This window comes from Primulina tabacum, chromosome 8 (assembly GCF_025594145.1).
Source record: "Primulina tabacum isolate GXHZ01 chromosome 8, ASM2559414v2, whole genome shotgun sequence".
Classification (NCBI taxonomy): Eukaryota; Viridiplantae; Streptophyta; class Magnoliopsida; order Lamiales; family Gesneriaceae; genus Primulina; species Primulina tabacum.
This window is the reverse complement of record NC_134557.1, coordinates 39,710,678-39,732,711: the sequence shown is the minus strand read 5'-3', so window position 1 is coordinate 39,732,711 and position 22,034 is coordinate 39,710,678. Positions and strand designations below refer to the sequence as shown.

General features: G+C 36.7%; 1 protein-coding gene and 1 long non-coding RNA gene across 5 annotated transcripts; both read right to left on the bottom strand.

Annotated features, from left to right (window-relative positions):
* Positions 1-329: 329 nt before the first annotated feature.
* Positions 330-4,215, bottom strand: LOC142554122 (diaminopimelate decarboxylase 1, chloroplastic-like). The gene is made up of 8 exons (XM_075664767.1): positions 3,660-4,215; positions 2,771-2,945; positions 2,353-2,502; positions 2,056-2,217; positions 1,613-1,798; positions 877-999; positions 709-798; positions 330-595 (listed from the first exon to the last, which is right to left on the bottom strand). Exons 1-8 carry the CDS (start codon positions 4,148-4,150, stop codon positions 515-517), a joined length of 1,458 nt encoding a protein of 485 aa, XP_075520882.1. The 5' UTR covers positions 4,151-4,215; the 3' UTR covers positions 330-514.
* An 8,138-nt stretch (positions 4,216-12,353) lies between these two features.
* Positions 12,354-21,908, bottom strand: LOC142554120 (uncharacterized). 4 transcript variants are annotated; one of them, XR_012822094.1, is made up of 5 exons: positions 21,540-21,908; positions 14,900-15,036; positions 12,963-13,769; positions 12,606-12,743; positions 12,354-12,525 (listed from the first exon to the last, which is right to left on the bottom strand). It is a non-coding gene; the product is annotated as an uncharacterized LOC142554120 (long non-coding RNA). The 4 variants fall into 4 exon arrangements; XR_012822093.1 differs by having other exon boundaries at positions 12,354-12,743; positions 12,963-13,012; positions 13,591-13,769; XR_012822092.1 differs by having other exon boundaries at positions 12,354-12,743.
* Positions 21,909-22,034: the final 126 nt, after the last annotated feature.

The window sequence follows — 22,034 nt, the reverse complement described above, 5'->3', positions numbered from 1 at the left end:
AAATTTATCCGAACTAGATGCTCGCCTTGCTACTCTGGATTCCGAGTCTTTAGCATGACGAAAAAGAGTTACTACGCCCCGGCAGCGAGTCGCATACATAACCATTCAGTTGTTTCGTGGTGCTCCACCCCAGTCAAATCCCAAGACGGTCTCGCCCGGTGCGATCAGCTACGATCAGAATGCTCTTATATTTCATTTAAGAACTTGGCAAGTGGAAATGACAATTGAAAATCGATATTCCATATTCTTTTTTCCCAGAATTTATCTTGGTAATCACTCAGAGTCTTCATCCGAATTGAAAGTTTAATCATGGGAACTGACACTTTAAGTAAACAACACCGGATTTCTCTCCACAGGAGAATAAATTTTAGCAAACGTGTTCCAAAAATGCAATTTAGACAACCAGAAAAAAATTTCAAATACAGCGTCAAGAGCGAATGCCACCAAGAAATCAATCAGGATCCAAGATTGTTTACCACTTGAATGCTGTGAAAAATGACAACACACGCACGTTTTAAAGGCCTTCAAAAAATCTTAAATGGTCTTCAAACGTCTCCCCGTGCCGGATCTTGGACACCGATCCATCATCTTCAACCTAGTAAATGAATCCGGTTTCAGCATGTAAGAGTGAAAATATTTTTAGAGGATTCACCAGTGACTACGAGTGTAGTGAGATGAATTTAAGAAATGTGACACTAGCTTACGAACCCAGTATTCGGGTGGACGCATCTTGAGATTGTAAGTCGAAGCCATGCTCATGCAGTAAGCACCAGCATCATGTACGACCAATCCAGTTCCCTAAAAGCAAGAGAAGAGTACAGTGAGATGCAAAAGATAAAGGCATGCTTTATCGCATGAAATGGGCTAACTAGTTACCCTATCAGGCGTTGGTAATTCCCTATCCTTCCCCAAGAAATCTGCAGATTCACAAACGGGGCCAACCACATCAAAAGTCGAAACCTCGGCACTTGGAGATGGAGGGGACACCAGTTCTATGTGCTGCAATTAAAAATCAAGTGAAAAACAACAGCTTGGTAAAATTTTGTGGGGCATGTTGTGCTGCTAATTCAACACAACGATAAAAAACAAGATGCTTGCATTGTTGCACGATTTAAAAGATTTCACTTGCAATATTATCATTCAGCTATTGCTTTTGGTACATCTGCAAGAGCTTGATTCTACAAGTTTTATTTTATTGTTTCAAGTTACAGAGCAGGAATCTACGGCAATATCCAGATGGGCAAAAGAAAAAAGTGGATAATATAAAAAGATGCAAGGATGGGACAAAGAACTCTAGACTAGACCTCATGAAACTCTATATGAACGATAATGAAGGAATGAACGACATTGGATATGGAGTAATTTACCCTAGTAAAAATTAAAGGGGTCGGGTATTATAAAACCTGTTACCTGACCCATACCCGTCCTGATAAAAACTGAATACCCATTACCCGACCCATACACAGTTAACATTACCCAAACCCGACCCAAATGAGTTGGGTACAGGTCGGATGCCCATTCTAATTTCTACCCGTACCCATTGCCATCCCTACCAACTACCAAGTAATGCATAGGAATTGTGTGATTGGCAAAGCGAACATTAAAAACTCACCTGGTAAGCTCCATACAAGCTTGGGCGGATAAGTTCTGCCATGCTGCCATCAATCACTATAAAATTTTTAGTCCCATTGGTTTTGACCCCGGTTACACGATTGACCAAGCAGCAAGAGTTGGCAATAAGTGATCTTCCAGGTTCAATAATTAGATTGAGATTTCGTGAAAGAACCAACTCTCGAACCTACAAAAGATAGCCCACAAATGGTCATGGCACTGAATCCTCACCAACGTTCAGGGATGGATGATGATAAAGAAAATAAAATAGGAACTGAAAAAGAAATTTAGCTGCATTGATATTCTCATGTATAAATTGTGTGAAAATGGTGAAGGAGATTTCATGAGTTTTTGTCTTGGGATGAATGAATTATGTCATTTATATTAAAATGATGGAAGAGTCTCTAAATATATTTGAAACGTAAAAGATGTAACTGAACTTACGGTATCAATAAGGTCTCGAGGAGTCGGAAGAACTGCTCCAGTATGATAATAATCAATCCCCAGACCGCCTCCAATGTTTAAGTAGTTTATTTCAAAACCTTGAGAACGAATCTCGTCTATATAGTTTACCATCAAGACAGCAGCATCTCTGAAAATATCTACCTGAAAAATCAATAAAACCATGAAATGAGAACTGTGAAGCAAATATTAACAGAGATCCGAGAGCTATCAAGAAAATGATGAATAGAAGTTCCCCATAAAAGACTGTATAAGCAAAAAGGTACAATGTGAAAATACCTTTGTAATAGTGGACCCGAGATGACAGTGGGCCCCAACAAGCTTGAGTTCATTAGGGTGTGCCTTCACAGCATCTAAGAACCACTGTAGCTTCTCATTTCTAATGCCAAATTTGGAATTCTTATTTCCTGTGGCAACGTAAGCATGGACCTAATAAATGCAAGCACTAGATGTTAACTGGCAAGTCACAAAAACAAGATTTCGTCATTTCAGCTATCACCAAGATTCATAATTACATTAATTGGAAACATATTTAACTAAGTAAGTAGGAGGAAAAACTCGAAGTAGAAAGCGAGCACTAAGAGGCAGGTCCACACACAGTGACAAATTGGAAATATCCAAGGACAAAAAATTATAGACAGGTCTGGTTTCAAGCAGTCAAACAACCAGATTTGCTTCAGGAATCAGTTCTTTGTACCTGAGGATCAACATCTGGATTGATGCGTAAAAGCACATTAACTTTCTTTCCAGAAATTCTTGAAGCAGCCACAATGTTTTCCAAATCAAATTCACTGTCGATGTTGACAAAAACCCCTTCTTGGGCAGCCAAGACAAGGTCCTCCAAGATTTTCCCATTCCCATTAAAGACACACCTGAAATACATAATAATAAGACACCATTCGGCATTCGCTGCTTAGCACAATTTCGTGCAAAGCAAGAGTCAAGTGTAAGATAACCAAAAGCGCAACAATAATTCTGCATGTCTATTATGCATTCCGGACTTATTTCATTCTAATTCTACTTTACCCAAGGGAGTTAGAACCAGATGAATGGAGTAACCACAACTATACTAATGAAACCGAAACAACGCTGGCATTTTTCAAAGGGTTTCATTTTCAAACAATCGTTATAGGTTTAATAAGCATTCAAACCAAGATTTCTCAAGTTTCATAGCCCTGTTGCATCTTTTTAAGCAATGCAGATAGCAATAGAAAAGAATTAAGTATCCAGATTCAACTGGTCAACCAAAAAACTAGACACGCGAACACATTAATAAAATTAGACACCTTCAAGTGCAATTTATAAGCAAAATGACATCATACACCCAAAATAACTTTACAAGCTACATTGCACAAAAAATCTTTCATCCCTCTAAATAACAATACAATAAATTTTTCCAATTTCTTAATCCATCTTATAATACTAATAGATTCAAAAGAAGTTCACGTCATGCAGTTTGAAATACAGTCTCACAATCTAGATGGAACCAAATACAATATCATGAAGAAACAAACAATCAAATAGAGGAAAACCTACAATTGCTCACAATAAACCAAAACAAAAAAGAAGAACGAAACTCAATAAACCTTGTAGGATCAAAACCAGCACGGAGAGCCAACTTCAGCTCGTTCCCACTAACCAAAACAGCCCCACATCCCAAACTTCGTAAATGCTCCAGAATCTTGAGATTGTTATTCGCCTTAATTGCGTACCCAATAACCGAAGTCAACCCCTCCAAAGCTTCTCTATACGCCTCAACATTCCGAGTAATCTGAGGCTTGCTGTACAAATAAAAGGGTCTTCTTTCCACAACTTCCATGATTTCCTCAACTTTGACTCCCTCACAACACAAGAACCCATCCTCTGATTTCGTGAAACAGTGCTGAAATTTCTGGGTTTTGGGTTCTGCCGGGGACAGAACTGCCTTCGGAGAATGGGCTTGTAGAGAACCTGCGGGTCCTGAAATGGGCTTGGGTTTGAATGGTAGACTTGAGTGTATGAAAACTAAGTTTGAATGGCGTGGTTTTGGGTGGTAGAGGGTTTTAGGGGTTTGAGAGAGGAGATTTGAAGCCGCCATTGTTGGAAGTGGAGCAAGAACCAATGACGCGAGGTGGCAAAGACTTGACAGTGGAAATAAAAACTTCTTTTACATCATATTATTTTTATAACTATTATTAGAATTTTTTCTATGTTATATTATATATATATATATATATATATACACACACACACACACACATACTAGGTAAGAGCATCTCAAAAAGTCTTACCCGAGTTTGTAGTCTATCACATGATCATTTATATTTTTTCGTGATGAACCTATTAATACAAATTTTTTCGTGATGAGCCTATTAATACAAAAATTATTATATCCATTAAAAAGAAACACCCATAAACATGTATGTTTTACCTTTTTAGTAATTTAATTTTAAAACTTTATAATAAACTTTCTAAATATATATTAAGAAATAACAGCTTATGATTTTTTATTTAAGAGTTCAATACCTCCAGGCTGTTGGAACTTCAACATACTTACTAATTTGGCTTCCCGAATTGGCAATCCTATTCACATGGATATGCTCACTCATGATAGGAAAAGAGTTAAGTATGCTCGAGTGTTGATTGAGATAGAAGTCTCCAAGCCAAAGATCTCGGAACTAGAAGTGGAGTTACATATTGGAGATGTGGCGTCAAATTTGACTATGAAAATGACATCAAACTGTGTGAGCTGTATCATCGTGCTGGACATAATTCGGACTGTCGTAACAGAAATACGAATGCTGGTGTTACAGTGGATGGAAATACTGATCACTGCGAATAACTTACCCAAACGCAGCAAATCTGTTAGTGTACTATGGTGGAAGGGCAATTCGAGGGGAAGATCAAGGATGTGAAGAAATTACAACCACGTTCCATCTCATCTTTTATCTAAACTGCTGGACAGTGATAATGATGTTGATAGGCCAGCACAGAATGGAGGATTAAAGACCAGTGAAAAAGACAAACAGAATGTTGATACCACGGGTACCAAGGAAGCAACTCCTATAGACAAGCAAGATACAATAGATGAACAACCACCTAAAATCGATAAAGGCAAGAAACCAATGTACAATTCAGAAACCACAAAGATTGGCAATGGTGATGGCAAATCTGTTGATGATGATGGATTTGAGGTGGTATCAAATAAGAAGAAGAACAAAAAGAATAAGAATAAGATAAAAGAACGATGGGCTAACAACAAGGAAAATTAAAGAAAAAGGCTGAGTTCTTAGAAGGAATGGAAGATACGAGCTCTTGTGACACCGAATATGTGAGTGTGGATAACAACAATAAGAAGATGAGATATTTTGGGAATCAAGAGAAGGGGCGGCAACACGAAATTGCCTCCGGTTCTAATGAAAATTGCTTGTTGGAACATTAAAGGTTTTCATAAACCTCTAAAACAAAGGAGTGTCCAAACCTTAATGGCCACTTAAAGGATTGACATTTTTGGCATGCTTGAATCAAATTTTGATGACAAAGCTTTACAAAATTTTATGTGAATTCGCTTCCCAGGTATGAAAGTTACTCATAATTGTGATCGTAATAATAATGGTCAAATATTTGTATTGTGGATCCAAAAAATATTGATTTGAACGTTATTGGTACTGCTGAACAATCTATTCATGCGAGTATAGACTGCTTGGTGACTAAAAAAGTGTTCAATGCCTTTTTATCTATGGATATAATATTATTATGCAACTTAGGGTTTTATGGGATGATTTGATAGTATTTGGGTCATCTTGCTACTTACCGTGGATAGTACTAGGGGACTTCAATAATGTGCTATCACCATATGAGAAGAAATGCGGCTTGACAGTTAAAAACTATGAAATTCATGACTTTGTTGATTGTGTTGTTTCATTGGATTCGTTGGATCTTCGGTTTACGGGTTGTTTCTTTACTTGGATGAGTCCAAAAGTTTGTAGTACGTAATTTGGATTGTGTGCTTGTTAATCACTACTGGCATACATCGAACCTTGATGGATTTGCAGAGTTTCTTGCCCCGGGATGTGTTTCGGATAGCAAAGACAACAAAAGGTGAAACCTTTCAAGTTCCTTAATATGTGGACTCTTTGTGAGGAGTTTATGGATCTAGGGATGAACAAGTGGCGTTTCTACGGCCATGGGACATCCCAATACCAACTTAAACAATTGTTTAAATGGATGAAACATGTAGAACCTAAGCTACGTATAAGCCATGCATAATTTCTAGTATTTAAATTAAAATGATTTTATTGCATGAGGATTTAAATTATTTTATTTAAATTTAATTATTTTACGCAGCAGTTTAATTGCTACTTTTTCAGTTAAATAAGTGAGGCCGGACTGGAGTTGGAGTGTTAAGATAAAATTTAATATTTAGAAAACATTCCTAGAATTTATTTAAGATAAATAATAAGTTAATTTAATGTAAAAGAATGTTTAAGGAAAGTTTAAGAATTTAATTAATTAATTAGAAGATAAGTAGTAAATAAATTCTTCTAGGTTCAATAATTAATTAAAAAGCCTAAATTAAAACATGTGACCAAATGAGATAAATTAATCTAGATTTATTTTAATTAAGAAATTCCAACTTAACATGTTGGTAATTTAATTTAAAGATTTAGCCATGCATGCAAGATAATGTTGTTCCTTAATTAATTTATTAATTCACTAAAATATTTAATGGGGAGATAAAACTCTAAAGAATTAAAATACAAGATTTAAGAAATAATTCCTCTCCATTTTATTTGCAATTTTCGGCCATCTCATTTTTAAAAGATTTAGTTTTTGATTTACAACTCATTTCTTTGATTCTTTTCCTTATTCATTCTTGGTAGAACAATTCCCACAATTTTAATCCCCAACAATTAACAATTTAGCAATATTTCATCCCCATTTATCTATTAGTTTTCGGCCATCACCATTTAAAAGATTTAAATTTGTTTTGACAACTCAATTTTGATTCCTTTCCATATCCATTTCATGGTAGATAATCCCTTCAATTTTTACCCTCACTAATTAATGATTTAAAAAATATTCCTACCCAATTTTAATAGCAAAATCGGCCATCTCCATTAGGAGATTTAAAAATATTGTCAACTCACTATTCTATATCCTTCCTTAATCCTTTTCTTGACATAGTAATTCCTCACCTTTTTAATCAACTAAAATTATTAATTAAGCAATATTCTCCCTTATTTTGCAAGCTAAAAATCGGCCCTCACCCTAGAATATCAACCTCAAATCTCTTGAAATCAAATCATATCATTATTGTTTTCCTTATCTCTCAAACAACTAAGATAGCAAGATTTTTTTTTCCTCTCAACTCTCCCATTTAATTAATAGACTGTCCTTCATTTCTCCTGGCCATTTTCCCTCTCCATAATTTCAAAAATTTCAGAGCATTTCAGTAGAGATAAATCGTGAGAGTCCAAGGAAAATCAAGAGAGAAAAGTAGAAAAAGCAAAGCAACTCCGTCTCCTCCACGCCGTGTCGTCGTAATCGATTTGTTTTCGTTTCAAACAAATCCAAGGCATGTTTATATTTTCTTTCACTCTTCAATCAAGCCATATAGGTATTTTTAAACATCACATGTACATGATTTAAATGCAAGAAAACCGAAATTTCATGACGACAACATATTCGAAACATGTACAGATTTCTTTCGGCTTTCCTTGTGCACTTCACGTTTTTTGCTGTTTTGATGGTTCAGGGTATGGATCGAATTCCAGGGGCTCAAGGCTGCTTCTAGACACGTACTAGGGTGTATTAGGATCATTTTGGTCCATTGGTTGCGGTCCATGCACCCCAACGAAACCACTTTGACAGCAACACACCATGCTGTAATTTTTTTATGTTTCGATTTTTGCTTGTTTGGGTTGTCTAAGGGAGAGATCTGATCTTGGTTGCCCTAGGGGCTGTAGCCACGGTTAGAATCCCTCCTTGACATGTCTAGGACATGACCAAGTCGGCCTTTCATGGCTTAGTTCATGGCCCCCTCAGTTTTTAAAATAAAACAAGAATAGCCCCTTCGATTTCTATCCTCAGATTTTCGGGTGTGTGAGTTGGTGTTCGGTTTTTGTGGTGTTGGGTGGATCTTGGTTGGCTTCTAGCCCTTAGCCATGGTTCACTCAATACCCCATGGTGTCTAGATCATGTCACGGTCGATCACATGGCCACTGGAATGACACATTACAGCAAGAACAAGCAAGGTGTCCCACGCGTGCAGCTTGGCTCTCGGGTGGAACGTGTGATTTGTTTCTTGTGTTGCTTGGATTGTGGCTGGTTTAGGGCCCTTAGCCATGGTTCAAGCCAACCCTTAGGATGTTGGGAAGAGGCTCTGGTCGGTGGTTCAAGCCCCAATGGCCATTAGCCTTGCAAACGACGCAAGGAAACGCACCAACAGCTGCTGTATTTTTGACAGCAACTGTACCCGCGGTTCAGAGGTGTGTTTCGAGTTCTTTGTTGGCTTTTAGCCAATGGACTTGGACTAGACAGTACCTCATCGAGTTAGAAAGGTCATGTTTTTGGCCGTTTGTGATTTGGTTAAGTTTAGAGGTCGTACAAGAATTTACGGTGCAATGTGCCAAAGTGACTCTCGAAAGAGCGTTTCGCGTTTTTGGCCTCCATTCACCAAATTTCGAGTACTGAAATTTTAGGAGCATTATTTCATCATTTTAGGTGTATTTTAATCATGACTAAATGATGGTTCGATGTTGGTTCGGGTTGGTACGGAGTCATGGTTAGAATTTGAGTCGTTGGTCTAGTTGGCCCCATTTTTGTGTTCAATGACTAAGTTATTTTCTAGGAAAAATCATTTGCATATTTTTCATGTTAGAATTAGGTCGCAGCGAGCCTGAGAATGATCCAACCCATTCGGTAAAATTAATACAGGATATTTAATTATGTTACTTAATTATATTACGTGCATAAAAATATAAAATATTCATTTTTGAGATTTATGCGATATTGCTTGTGGCCACTTCATTATCATGGGATTATTACTTCACCCGGTGGTCACTTACCGGTTCAGTTCAGTTCATTTATTGGTACGAATATCCAGTCCAAGGGCTGTGATGATCTCTACCGCCCAGTATACCGTGGTTTAGTCTGATCAGGCGATCGAGTTCAGTTCAGTTCATGGGCCACTTGCGTAGAACATATTCTCAACATAAAATTATGACATGTTATTTTATGACAGGGCTCGATTGAGCAAACATTTCACTTATGATTTTCAGTTCAGTTATGCACGTATTATAATTACTCATGACATGATATTTTACGTTACGCCAGACTCATGATATTTTTACTATGCATGCAATTTTATTATTATTACTTGTTATTTATGATATATGCATGCTGAGTCTTTACACTCACTAGACTTGATTGTTGTAGGTACTGATGAGGTCGGGACCGAGGGCGGGGACCAGTGAGTCATTTTGGGTCGGCAGCAGTAGGAACCCGAGGACCTCATTTTCAGCATTTACTATTTTATTTCAAACTCAGTTTTTATCTGTTGTTGAATTATTTTAAATTATTATTTTGCGAACAATAATTACTTCCGCTGTGCTATTTTGAACATTAAACTCTATTTATCAGTTTATTTTACGAATGAGGCATATTACTTATTTTAAAAGAAAATTTTAAAATTTTTCGCAAATTTTCAAGCACGAATTTTGGGCCTCTACAAAACAACCTCTCAAAGCACTGAACATGAAGCAATTCAACAGCATATCGGTGTGCGCGAATGCTGCAAAACAGAAGTTGTAATCTATGCAATGTGACATGTTGCAATCTGGTATAATGATAGACGAGTACAGAGAGGTAAAAAGAAACACAGAATTATTGCTTGAAGCTGAGAGATTGTACATTGCACAGAAAGTGAAACTCAAATACCTCAAACACGGGGATAGATGTAGCAAAGTTCTTCCATGACTTGATCAAAAGAAACAACAAGAAGAATGCAATTATTTCCATTCAAAATATAGGATGGTCAAACTGTTACTGAACCAAAGGTGATAGCACAATGCTTTGTTGTTTCTACAAAGAGCTAATGGGACGTAAATTGGACAGGATGCCTATCGATTGTGATACATTCAGAGAGGGGTCGTGTGTTTCAGTTAATGAATGGAATAGTTTGACATATACATTGATAGTGGAGGAGATTGAAAGAGCCTTGTATGATATAGATAATGAAAAGGCACCGGGTTCGGATGGGTATGGGGCTTTGTTCTTTAAAAGTGCATGGAATGTTATCAAGACATATGTGTGTCCAGCGATCACTGAATTCTTCGAGACATGCAGACTTCTCAAACAATGGAACCACGCTATTATTTCTCTTGTACCGAAATCTGATACAGCTTCATCCATTAACGAGTATCGCCCGATTTCTTGTTGTACAGTATTCTACAAACTCATTTATAAAATTCTCGTCAACGGGTTGAGAAGATTGATGGGAGACTTGGTCGATGAGGCACAAGCGGCATGTATCCGAGACCGATCAACTGTGGATAACATTCACTTAGCACAAGAGCTATTGAGGAAGTATTCTAAAAAACGTGACACTCCTAGTTGCACATTGAAAGTAGACATACAAAAAGCTTACGACACAGTTGATTGGGACTTCTCGAGAGAGGTCCTAATGTCCTTGAATTTCCTTGCAGGTTCATTGAATGGATTATGGAATGTGTTACATCGACCTCGTATTCTATTGTTATTAATGGTCAATTCCATGGATACTTTGAGGGTAAGAGAGGACGGAGACAAGGTGACCCACTTTCCTCATTATTATTTACATTGTGTCTGGAGGTATTATCTCGCTCTCTCAAAAGAATGTCGAGATCACCACATTTCAGATTCCATCCAAAGTGTCGTAATCTTTGAATAACACACTTAGCTTATGCTGATGACTTTTTACTGTTATCTTATGGGGATACACGTAGTATTTCGATGATTATGCAATGCTTGAATGAATTTGGAGATATGGCTGGATGGCTAGTATTGATGGAAAAGTTAGACATGAAATTTTGGTCATTACTGGATTCAATCTTGGAGCTTTTCCATTCCGATATCTTGGGGTTCCTCTTGCAGCGAAACAATTGAGAGCTTCATATTACAGTATACTCGTTGACACCATTGCGAAGAAGGTTCGTTCTTGGCCTCGACATTCACTTTCTTATGCTGGGAAAATTGAATTGATTAGATCAGTCATACAAGGTGTGGAATGCTTTTGGTTGTCGATATTACCTGTGTCGAACTGTGTAATTGATTCAATTCATTCGATTTGTCGAAAATTTGTATGACCAACTAAACACCCACCTATTGCATGGAATATTGCATGCAAACCATTGGAATATGGAGGAACGAGATTCAAAAACTTGAAAGCGTGGAACCGGGAGCTTATAGCCAAGACTCTGTGGAAAATATATTTAATGAAAGATAGTTTGTGTATTAGGTGAGTAAATCACATATATAGTTGTTTTGGAGGGGTATGGAATGGGAGTTGGCAGAAAGATGAGTCACCACTAATTAAGCATATTTTAGCCACCTGGGGCGACATGTTACGTAGCTTTGGCAAGGTGGCAGCAGCTCAAACGCAGCTTCTGATTTAGTTTGGAGCCAATGGGGGAATTTCTCGTGCATATGATTTCTTTGCTCAGACAAAATGGAATTGGCCGTGGAAGCCTCTATTGTCCAGGAATTGCATTCTCCCAAAGCATTGCTTCATGCTATGGTTGTTCGCATAGGGTACACTTTTGACTCGGGACAGATTGGGATTTGTTATTGATACGAAATGTGTTCTATGTCAAGATGCGGATGAATATGTTGTACACTTCTTTGAATGTCGTATGTCGAAACAAATTTGGGATGGGGGGTGCGCCAGTGGCTAGATATGAGGAAAAACAGGTGTTCACCAACTTCTATTCTAAGAGCTTTTCGAAAACAATACAGGGGAAATTCGACGTTGGCTAGCATGCGTATTACAGCCCTCGCGGCGACTGTGTACTAGGTATGGAACTTGCACAACAGAGTAATATTTGAAGATAGCAAGCCGATTGTGGATGGTATTGTTTGGAAGATCCTGATTCACATCTTTAGTTGCATACCACACGGAAATGAGATTTTTTGTAGAATGCAATAGTTAATTATTTTTGTATGGACTACGGACTATGATGTGACTATCTCTTGGGGATGCCCAATGTATTTGTATTTGTACTTTTTACCTTTTCTTAATGAAAGATATTTCGTTAAAAAAAATATTTTTACACATCAAATAAATACGTGTTTTCTATGCAAGGCTAGATAGTTCTTAATAAGTTAAATAATAATGACAAGATCATGATTAATAATTATCAGCCAGAGTGGATGTGTTATGATGAAAGAAGAAAATTCATGTTTGAATCAGGACTGCAGCAGGATCAGCGCATACTGCAAAATAGATCAACATAAATGAGACAAATCTATTTCAAGCAAGAATCATAGTTACTAAAAACCAAAAAACACAGCACCTAGACTGATGGCTTAGCGAGACTCTGCGCTTTCATTCTGATACAAGCTAAGACGCATCCCTTCTATGAAGGGCTCACCTCAACCATGAAGGTTGAAGCATGGCCCTTAAATGTATGGTGTGCTAAATCCAAAATGAACTGCAAAAGAAATGTAACATAGTTCATATTATGTTGCAGATGAAGCATTGATTTATTTTTTTAGTAGTCCACATCTATAACAAATTCTCTTCAAATTTCTAGATTCACGTGTATCTTCAATTTGGGTGAATCACTTAAATATACCGCACCTAGCTTTGACATTTAGTACCAAAACCCTGTCATATGTGCGTCTTAAAAGCACAATAGATTTCTACTTACCAGGGCTAAGCTTTCTGCAGCTGCTGCTTCATTTAATGTGCAAGCCTCATCTAGCGAATCAGGATAAAAAAGAAAGATGAAGAATTCCATTACAATTAAAACTAATTTACAGCAAAATCTGATGACCAATTTCTCGGAATCATCATCAAATCCTTGGGGAGATAACAATGACTCGAGCAAAGCAGCAAGCATGACAGATTATTTAAGGGATACTTTACCCAGTTGGCATGTTGAAGATTTGATGGATCCTTCATCTCATTATGGTTTCTGCAAGGTTTGTAGCATGTTTCTCGGTCTTTGTTTTTGTTTTTACCAGTCCTCACTTCCTCACTAAGTAAGAGACTAAATCATCTTTACTCAAAGGAGCAAAGGAATTCAAATGGCTCATGAACTTTTCAAATCAACCACAATAATATTGAACTTATATTCAAAAATTTCAAACTTAATCTAAATTTGTGTGTGCATTTACGTGTGCATTTATAAAGATATCTTAATAATTAATAAGATTAGGTATGTAAAAGACTCAACCTCCTATAACTACTTACATTATATCGTGTGTCAATTGAATTGCCAAAATTAACATACTTGTGAAATTTAAGTCACGATATCAACGAAGGTTTTGAATTACCTGACTCCAAGAATAATATCCGCTTCCCTCTTAGTCATTTTTGACTGGAAATCTCCTTCATAAAATTTACGCATTCTAACAGTTGGCAGCCTTTCCTTGAATGCTTGCCAGACTTGAATTCCATATCTACCAACATAATCTGTAGCAACGATGACTATTCCTACAATTAAGGGTGAAGTCTGCTGCGAATTTCAGCTTTCAATTTTTTACAATGTGTGTAATTATTTCTTCAAACAACTATAAAAGTAATCGCTATCAATAGCCGACCTATCTGTATTTACAAGTGATAAAGTCAAGCTATTGATGATGCAGGAGGTAAAGCAGAGTTATGTGATCCTGACTAAGAATGATAAGCAAATTAATGAAGGATTACTCGCCCACTTTGATGCTAATGAGTGAGGCGAAAACAAGATAACTAGAGTTCATTAAGAAATTAAAATTTCAAGAAAGTAAAGATGTGTAAAGATCGTGTTTGCATATTTGAACTGGAGCAACCAAATTAAAATCCGAGACTGATTTCGTTATTAACGGTTGGCTATTCTCATCCTAACATAAACAGGCAGTTACTCATCATCTAGATTTTTTAGGCTATCTCCAACCCATATCCTCTATTTTTCATCATTTATCCTCCAAAATAGATATCAATGATCTCTATTTTCAAAAACCTTCTCCAACTCATATCCTTCAAATATTACCAAATAATCTATTTCTTTAATTTATTTCATTTTCAACTCATATCCTCTAAATATTACCAAATACTTTATTTCTTTAATTTATTTCATTTTCAAATACACATACACATATATAATTGATTGCAGTACTTCAAATGCTCGTTCAACATCTTTTCTGCAACTTTCTTGTCATGCTGCAAAATATTTCTTCTTTGGACCTTGTGGATTGTGAATTGTTTACACTAGAGTGGCCCACTTTGGATATATATCATCTGCTATGTAGTATCCAATGGTGTATTCTTTTCTTTGTATGACATAGTTAGCGGTGGGAGCTACCCCATTGGCCAAATTAGCAAAGAGATCAGATTTTGACAACACATTAATGCCATTGTTTGAACATGGCAAACCAAAGTATGCATGCTATATCCACAACTCGTAAAATTCTACGGCCTCCAAAATGATTGTTGGTTTTCCGCTGCGACCAGTATTGTAAAGGCCTCTAAATTCGTATTTGAAAATTTGCGGAAAAATTAAATATTTTTTTTAAATAATTAAAATGTCTCATTCATAAAATAAACTGATAAATAAAGTTTAATATTCAAAATAGCAGCGGAAGAAATTATTGTTTCCAAAATTACCTTTTAACATAATCCAACGACGGGTAAAAATATTTGAGCAATAAATGATAAATGCTGAAAATGAGGTCCTCGGGTTCCACTATTGCGACCCAAGCTAGCTCACTGGTCCTCGCCCTCGGTCCCGACATCATCGGTACCTACAACAATCAAGTCTAGTGAGTCTAAAGACTCAGCATGCATATATCGTAAATAACGAGTAAATAAATAATAAAATCACATGCAAGTGAAAATATCATATCATGAGGCATAACGTAAAATATCGTGTCATGATTAATTATAATACGTGCATAACTGAACTGAAATTCATAGTGAAAATGTTTGCTCCTTGGAGCCCTGTAATGAAATAGCATGTAATAATTTTCTGGTGAGATTATGGTCTACGCAAGTGGCCCCTGCACTGAACTGAACTGATCGGTAAGTGACCACCGGGTGAAGTAATAATCGTCTGATCAGACTAATGCCACAGTATACTGGGTGGAACTGAACTGAACTGAACCGGTAAGTGACCACCGGGTGATACAATAATCCCATGATAGTGAATTGGCCACAAGCAATATCGCATAATTATCAAAAAATGAATATTTTATATTTTGCACGTAATGTAATTAAACAACGTAATTAAATATCATGTATTAATTTTACCGAATGAGTTGGATCGTTCCCAGGCTCGCTGCAACCTAATTATAACATGGAAAATATTCAAATGATTTAATTTGACCAAACTTTGTAATTGAATCCAAAAACGAGACAATTACGCCCAATGACTTAGTATTTAATCATGACTTCTTACCAACCCGAACCAACATCGAACCATCAATTAGTCATGATTAAAATACGCCAAAAATGATGAAATAATGCTCCTAAAATGATACAAGTCGAAATTTTGGTGAATGGAGGCCAAAACATGAAACGCTCTTTCGAGAGTCAATTTGGCACATCGCACCGTAATTTCTCGTACGACCTCTAAACTTAATCGAATCACGAACGGCCAAAAAAACAGCCTTTCTAACTCGATGAGGTACTGTCCAGTCCAGGGCCATAGGCTAAAAGCCAACCGAGAACTCGAACGAGCCTCTGAACCGACGCACCACTTGCTGTCCACAAAATACAGCAGCAGCAACTTCGTTTCCTTGCGTCGTTTTCGAGACTACCGGCCATTGGGGCTTGCACCACCAACCAGAGCCTCTTACCAACATCCTAGGGTATGGTTTGAACCATGGCTAAGGGCCCTAGGCCAGCCACAATCCAAACCACACCATGAATCAACCGAAACTTCCCACCGAGAGCCAAACCTGTGCGTGGGCTGTTGCGATCGTTCTTGCTGTCATGGACCATTCCAGTGGCCATTTGATTGACCATGGCACGATCTAGACATCCAGAGGTATGGTGTGAACCAGGGCTAAGGGTCAGAGGCCAACCAAGGTCCACCCCAAACCACCAAAACCGAAAGGGACACATGCAGAATTCAAAAGGGCCGAAAGGGGGGGGGGGCTGTTCTTGTTTTTTTTATTTGAAAACCGATTCCACCATGGACCAAGCCTCAAAAGGCCGACTTGGTCACGTCTTAGAGATAATGGGGAGATGTTCTAACCATGGATATAGCCCATAGGGCAGCCAAGATCAGAACCATCAACCTTGACAACTAAACCAACAAAATCGAAGCACCATATGACACTAGAGGGGAGTTGCTGTCATTTCTGAATTTCCAGCAGGTATGGGGCTTGAAAGAATGGACCAATATGATCCTAACATGTCCTAGTACATGTCTAGATGCAGCCTTGGGAGCCTGGACACTGAGCCAACCACCTGAAAACATCAAAAAATACCCAAAACCGTGAAGCAATGAAGTGACCGTAAAATTCTGCACATGATTTTCGAAAAGTGCTGATATGTATTTCGGTTTTCATGCAATTAAATCATGTACATGTGATGTTTAAAAATACCCATATGGCTTGATTGAAGAGTAAAAGAAAACATATACATGCCTTGGTTTGTTTTGAAGGAAAAACAAACGAAACGACGACGCTGGCGCGGAGGAGATGAAGTGCTCTTTTCTTTTCTCATTTTCTCTCTTATTTTACTCTTGAACCTCACGATTTCTTGGCTGGGTTTTCTTCTGAATATGCTCTGAATTTCGAGATTGGGGGAGAGGGAAATGTCTAGGGAAGAGAATGGGAAGTTTGCAAGATAAAAGGGAGGAACGAATCTTGCTATCTTAGTTGTTGGCGAGAATGGAAATGATTTGCTATCAAAAAGATTTTGAGGAATATTTTCTAGGGTGAGGGCCGAATTCTAGCTTGGTAAAGTGAGGGAGAATATTTCTTAATTGTTAATTAGTGGTGATTAAAAATGAAGGGTATTATCTACTATGCAAAGAATAAGAAAATGAATCAAAGGAATGAGTTGCCAAAAGATTTGAATCTAGAAATGGGGATGGCCGAAATTTAGTAAAAAAATGGGTAGGAAAATTGCTTAATTAATTATTATTGAAGATTAAATGTTGAAGGATTATCTATCTAGAAAAGGTTAAGGAAAGATAATAAAGAATGAGTTGACCAACTAATAAAATCTTTTAAAATGAAGGATGACCGATTTATGCTAGCAAGGTGGGGTGGAAAAATGTTTAATTAATAATTATTGGGGAATTAAAAAGGTGGGGGATTTCTCCTAAAAATGGATAAGGAAAGAAGTTAATTAAATTGTGAGTTGTAAATTAAATCAAATCTTCCAATGGTAGTGGCCGATTTTTATTAATTAAAAGGAGGGAAATATTACTAGATAACATGGTAGAATATTGCTTAAATAATAATTAAATGAGGATTAAATGTGATGGAATTATCTCCCAAGAGAAGATAAGGAAATAAATTAAAGATGGAGAGTTGAAAATATTCAAATCTTTTTAAAGTGCTATGGCCGAAAATTTTAATAAAAATGGAGGGGAAAATATTTCTTAATTATTGAATTTTAAATCTCTAGTGTTTTATCTACCCATTAAATATTTTAGTGAATTAAGAAGTTGATTATTGAACTTTATTTACTACTCTTCTCAAATTATTTAAATAATTCCTTAACCATTCTTTTACATTAAATCAACTTATTATTTATCTTAAATAAATTCTAGGAATGTTTTCTTAATATTAAATTTTATCTTCAAACTCCAACTCCAGTCCGGCCCCACTTAATTAACTGAAAAGATAGCAACTAAACTACTGCATAAAATAATTAAATTAAAAAAAAAGTAATTAAATACTCATGAAATAAAAATCATTTTAATTTAAATGCTAAAAATTATGCATGGCTTATACGTAGTCTGATTTACGGGTTCTACAAGTATATTGTCCAGCCCAACTTGTTGGACAGTTTTTTCACTTCCAATGCATACAATATAGGCTTCCCAGAATCCCTGGGAATCCACGTTGTTTTCCAATAAGGAGAATCCTTTCAATGTCCTCAGCATTGGGAGACCGAAGATACCAGTCACCAAACACCTCTACCACATCCCGACAAAATATTTTTGAACTTTCAATTGCAGTAGACTCCCCAATTTTAATATACTCATCCGTTGAATATGCCGCCACGCCGTATGCTAAGATATTCATTGTAGTTGTTATCTTCTGATATGGGGACAACCCAAGCCTCCCCAACGCATCTACTTTCTGTACGAAGTAATTATCATGTTGTTGAACGGATTCCATAATTCGCACGAAGTAATTATCATGTTGTTGAACGGATTCCATAATTCGCAAGAATAGACGAGACATTCGAAAACATCGCTTGAACATGATTCATTGTACATTGGAGACTCAGAAAAATAGTCATTGTACAAGCGTTGTTCAGCGGCTAATATGTCTCGATTAATCGCAGCATGGCTAGGGATCGAGCCTCGACGGTGCAAATTATCACATTCTTGAAAGTAATTGGAGACAAAGATAGCACTGTTTATGAATTGGCTTAAAACCGTTTGTTGTTCGTCAATGCGATTTAACCCATTCTTTATGTTGATGCTAGGTTGATCTTCTCCTTCAGATGACTACGAGGACGCGTAGAAAGAAAAACTCGAAGGACCTCTCTCGTGAAAATTCATTTTTGAGCGAGATGAGTAAATTATCAAGAAGCCACTGGTCTTTAAATAAGTGATGACTTGGTTTTCGCATCGAAGCCACACAAATTATTTTTGTTCCGCAACTACTGATTGGGCTTCTTTTGTTTTCGCATCGAATTGGTTTTGTTTACTGTGTTGAAAAATATTTGTCGCGGGCTATGCATTTCCACTAAAAGCCAACTAAGGATTGTCTAGTTGCAGTCAATTGTCACGTGTTGTCTAGTCGCAATCAGAGACAACTCATATATCAACTCTTGTGTATATACTTTATGTCATGGGCTATGCATTTCACTAAAATCCAACTGAAGGGTTGTCACGTTGCAGTCAGGTATCACGAGTTGTCTATTTGCTAACAAAGAAAAGTCATATGGCACGAGTTTTCACCCACTAATAAAGAAACTTTGTAATATGTCAGAGATGCATTGTACATTCAAAATAAAGTTCTTTCAATACACACCTTTAGATCAAATTTCGTATCCCAAAACAAATCAATCTAATTAATTTTAATTTCTATCATCAGATCAGATATCATTTAATTGAGACCGTTGATCGAGATTTCTTATCCAAAATGTTTTGGCTATAAATTGAAATATCATTCAAAGCATTGACACCACTCCTACAAATTGAATAATTATTTACGATCAAATGACTTCATCTAAACGTGGTACTGCATTCTCAATCGAGGAGGACAAACTACTCATGATGGCTTGATGTCTCCCAAAATCCAATAATTTGTATGAACCAATCACGTGATAGGTTATGGTAACGAGTGGCCGTTACATACAACGAACAACTCATCGATAAATCAACAGAGCCTAGAACTATTATGTCCCTCCAATGTCGCTGGTTCAACATAAACAAAATTTTCCAAAACTTTAGTTCATGTGTTAGCCAAGTGGAACTTAGCCGCCCAAGTGGTGCTTCTGAGAAAGACGTTTTGAGTAATTAATTTTTTATCATATTTATGTGAAACTATGTTTTTTACTTTCTGCAACTAAGATACAATTCATACATTGTTATAGTTGGATAAAGCAAAAGCCTTATTTAAGCAATCAGCTGGGTCGACTTGGCGGTTGGAACATGTGTTGTCTTTACTTAAGGACCAAGAGAAGTTTAGGTCATCAAACACTATTTTACCAAATTTCATACCAAACCACGAGATTATCGACTAATCCCAGTCTGACTATTCTCTTAACACAGAATCACCAACACCCGATTCTCCAGGACTATCTGGATTTGCTATAAACCTGGATGAAAATAATTATCAAGATGGAGTTCTCAGCGTCCAATTGACATAAAAAATGCCAAAGCCAAAAAAAAGCTATTGAAGAACACTTGAAGGACATTTCCACCATTGCCAAATATACTGAGAAAATGGTTGTTGTGATGGAGAATGCTGAGGTACATCGACAACATCTCACTGATGTTGAGAAACAAATAAATGTGGTAATGGCCTTTAAGGAAGGAAATAAAATACTAAGATGAACCCTATATGCGTCGATGAATCAGTCCGTGCATACTTGATCAAAGAACAAAAAATTTGGTAGAAAAGAATGGAGACGGGGGATGGCTCCAACGGGACTTCTACACCGTTTGGATAGTTCCTCGGAGGAACGTCACCATCCGGGTCCGACCTTCCACCATACTATTTTACTCTCATGATTGCAATGAACTAAAAATATGTTTATCTTTGTTGTTGTGTGTGTGTGTTTTTTTTTTATTGTTGGTGATATGTCTCTTAGTATTGTCTACTTTTTTATGTCTAAAAATATTGCATGTTTATCAATTTAAATTACGTCGATAGTAAGTGTTTGCAATAAATTGTGTTATGTATTTCTTTTTCATTAAATTGTTCATTAGTTCCATTTGGTAACTATTATAAATAGTAAATTGTAATTAATTTATTAGAAAACTAAAACAATTAAAATAAAATTTTCAGAATTAAATAATTAAAAATAAAATAAAAATTAAAAAATGGACCAAAGAATTTATTTAACATTAAAAACAATTAAAAAATTCGAAATAAAAAAAATTGGCCAAAAAATTTAATAAACTACAAAAAGACTAAAAGACAATATTGAAATTTTTAGAATATCAATTTCATAATTATTTCCATCTCATACTCAATCCTCAATATGAATAGTGGTACTCCATGAATGGAGGAACTATTGCATGCTCTAAAATGGTGGAGAGAAATAGAGCATGATTGGAGAATATTTCCTCCTCTATAATGGATGAATAATAGAAAGGTTGGAGATGCCCTTAGAGATTAAAAAATTTAGCATTTTACTCGAAGTTCACATCATCGCCTTATCAATTGATCGGGAATTTGTCCGTATGACTAAATCGTGCATCTTACGAAGCAGGAATGCAACCAATTACAGTAATCAAGAGTAGGAACTCGTAATTGAATCGAGTAATATCGGGTAACATCACCGATCTCAAAGTCCATCATTTTGCTCCAAAATTCAGATATTTCAGGTCAATTCAATCTACACGATTACGTAAAGCAGCAACCAAAAAGATGAGATCAAGTACCCGTCGAAAGCTGTGGCACCCACTTTCTTCCTCTTTGGTGGAGGCTTGAATTTCATTGGGCAAATTTCGATTTCAGCTATTCACTAACTGAGCCCTGACTAATGACAGTCGCTGCGGAGGGGTGGTCCTCACATGGGCCAAAGCCGACCTACTTTCTTGCCCTTTGTTCGCTTTATGGAGATAAGAAATCAAAAAATCCAAACAAAGCAAGCCAGGAGTAAACCCGAGAAGCAGAAAACGAAGTCTGCTTGTTGCCTGAGGTTCGTTGTTGCGGTGGGGAGAAGAACGCATAACACGTTTCATGGGCTATGTGCTCTGTTGCGGTGGAAGGAAAAACACGGGACACGTTTAGGGCTTAATCTATGTAAATATTTCTTAATATGTAGCTCCATTCTACTCATTTATACCCTAATTGGAAATGACATTCTAATAGATGAACATTTATTGGTATGGGTGTCAAGAAATATAAAATTTACCTAGTCCAACAATAATTTA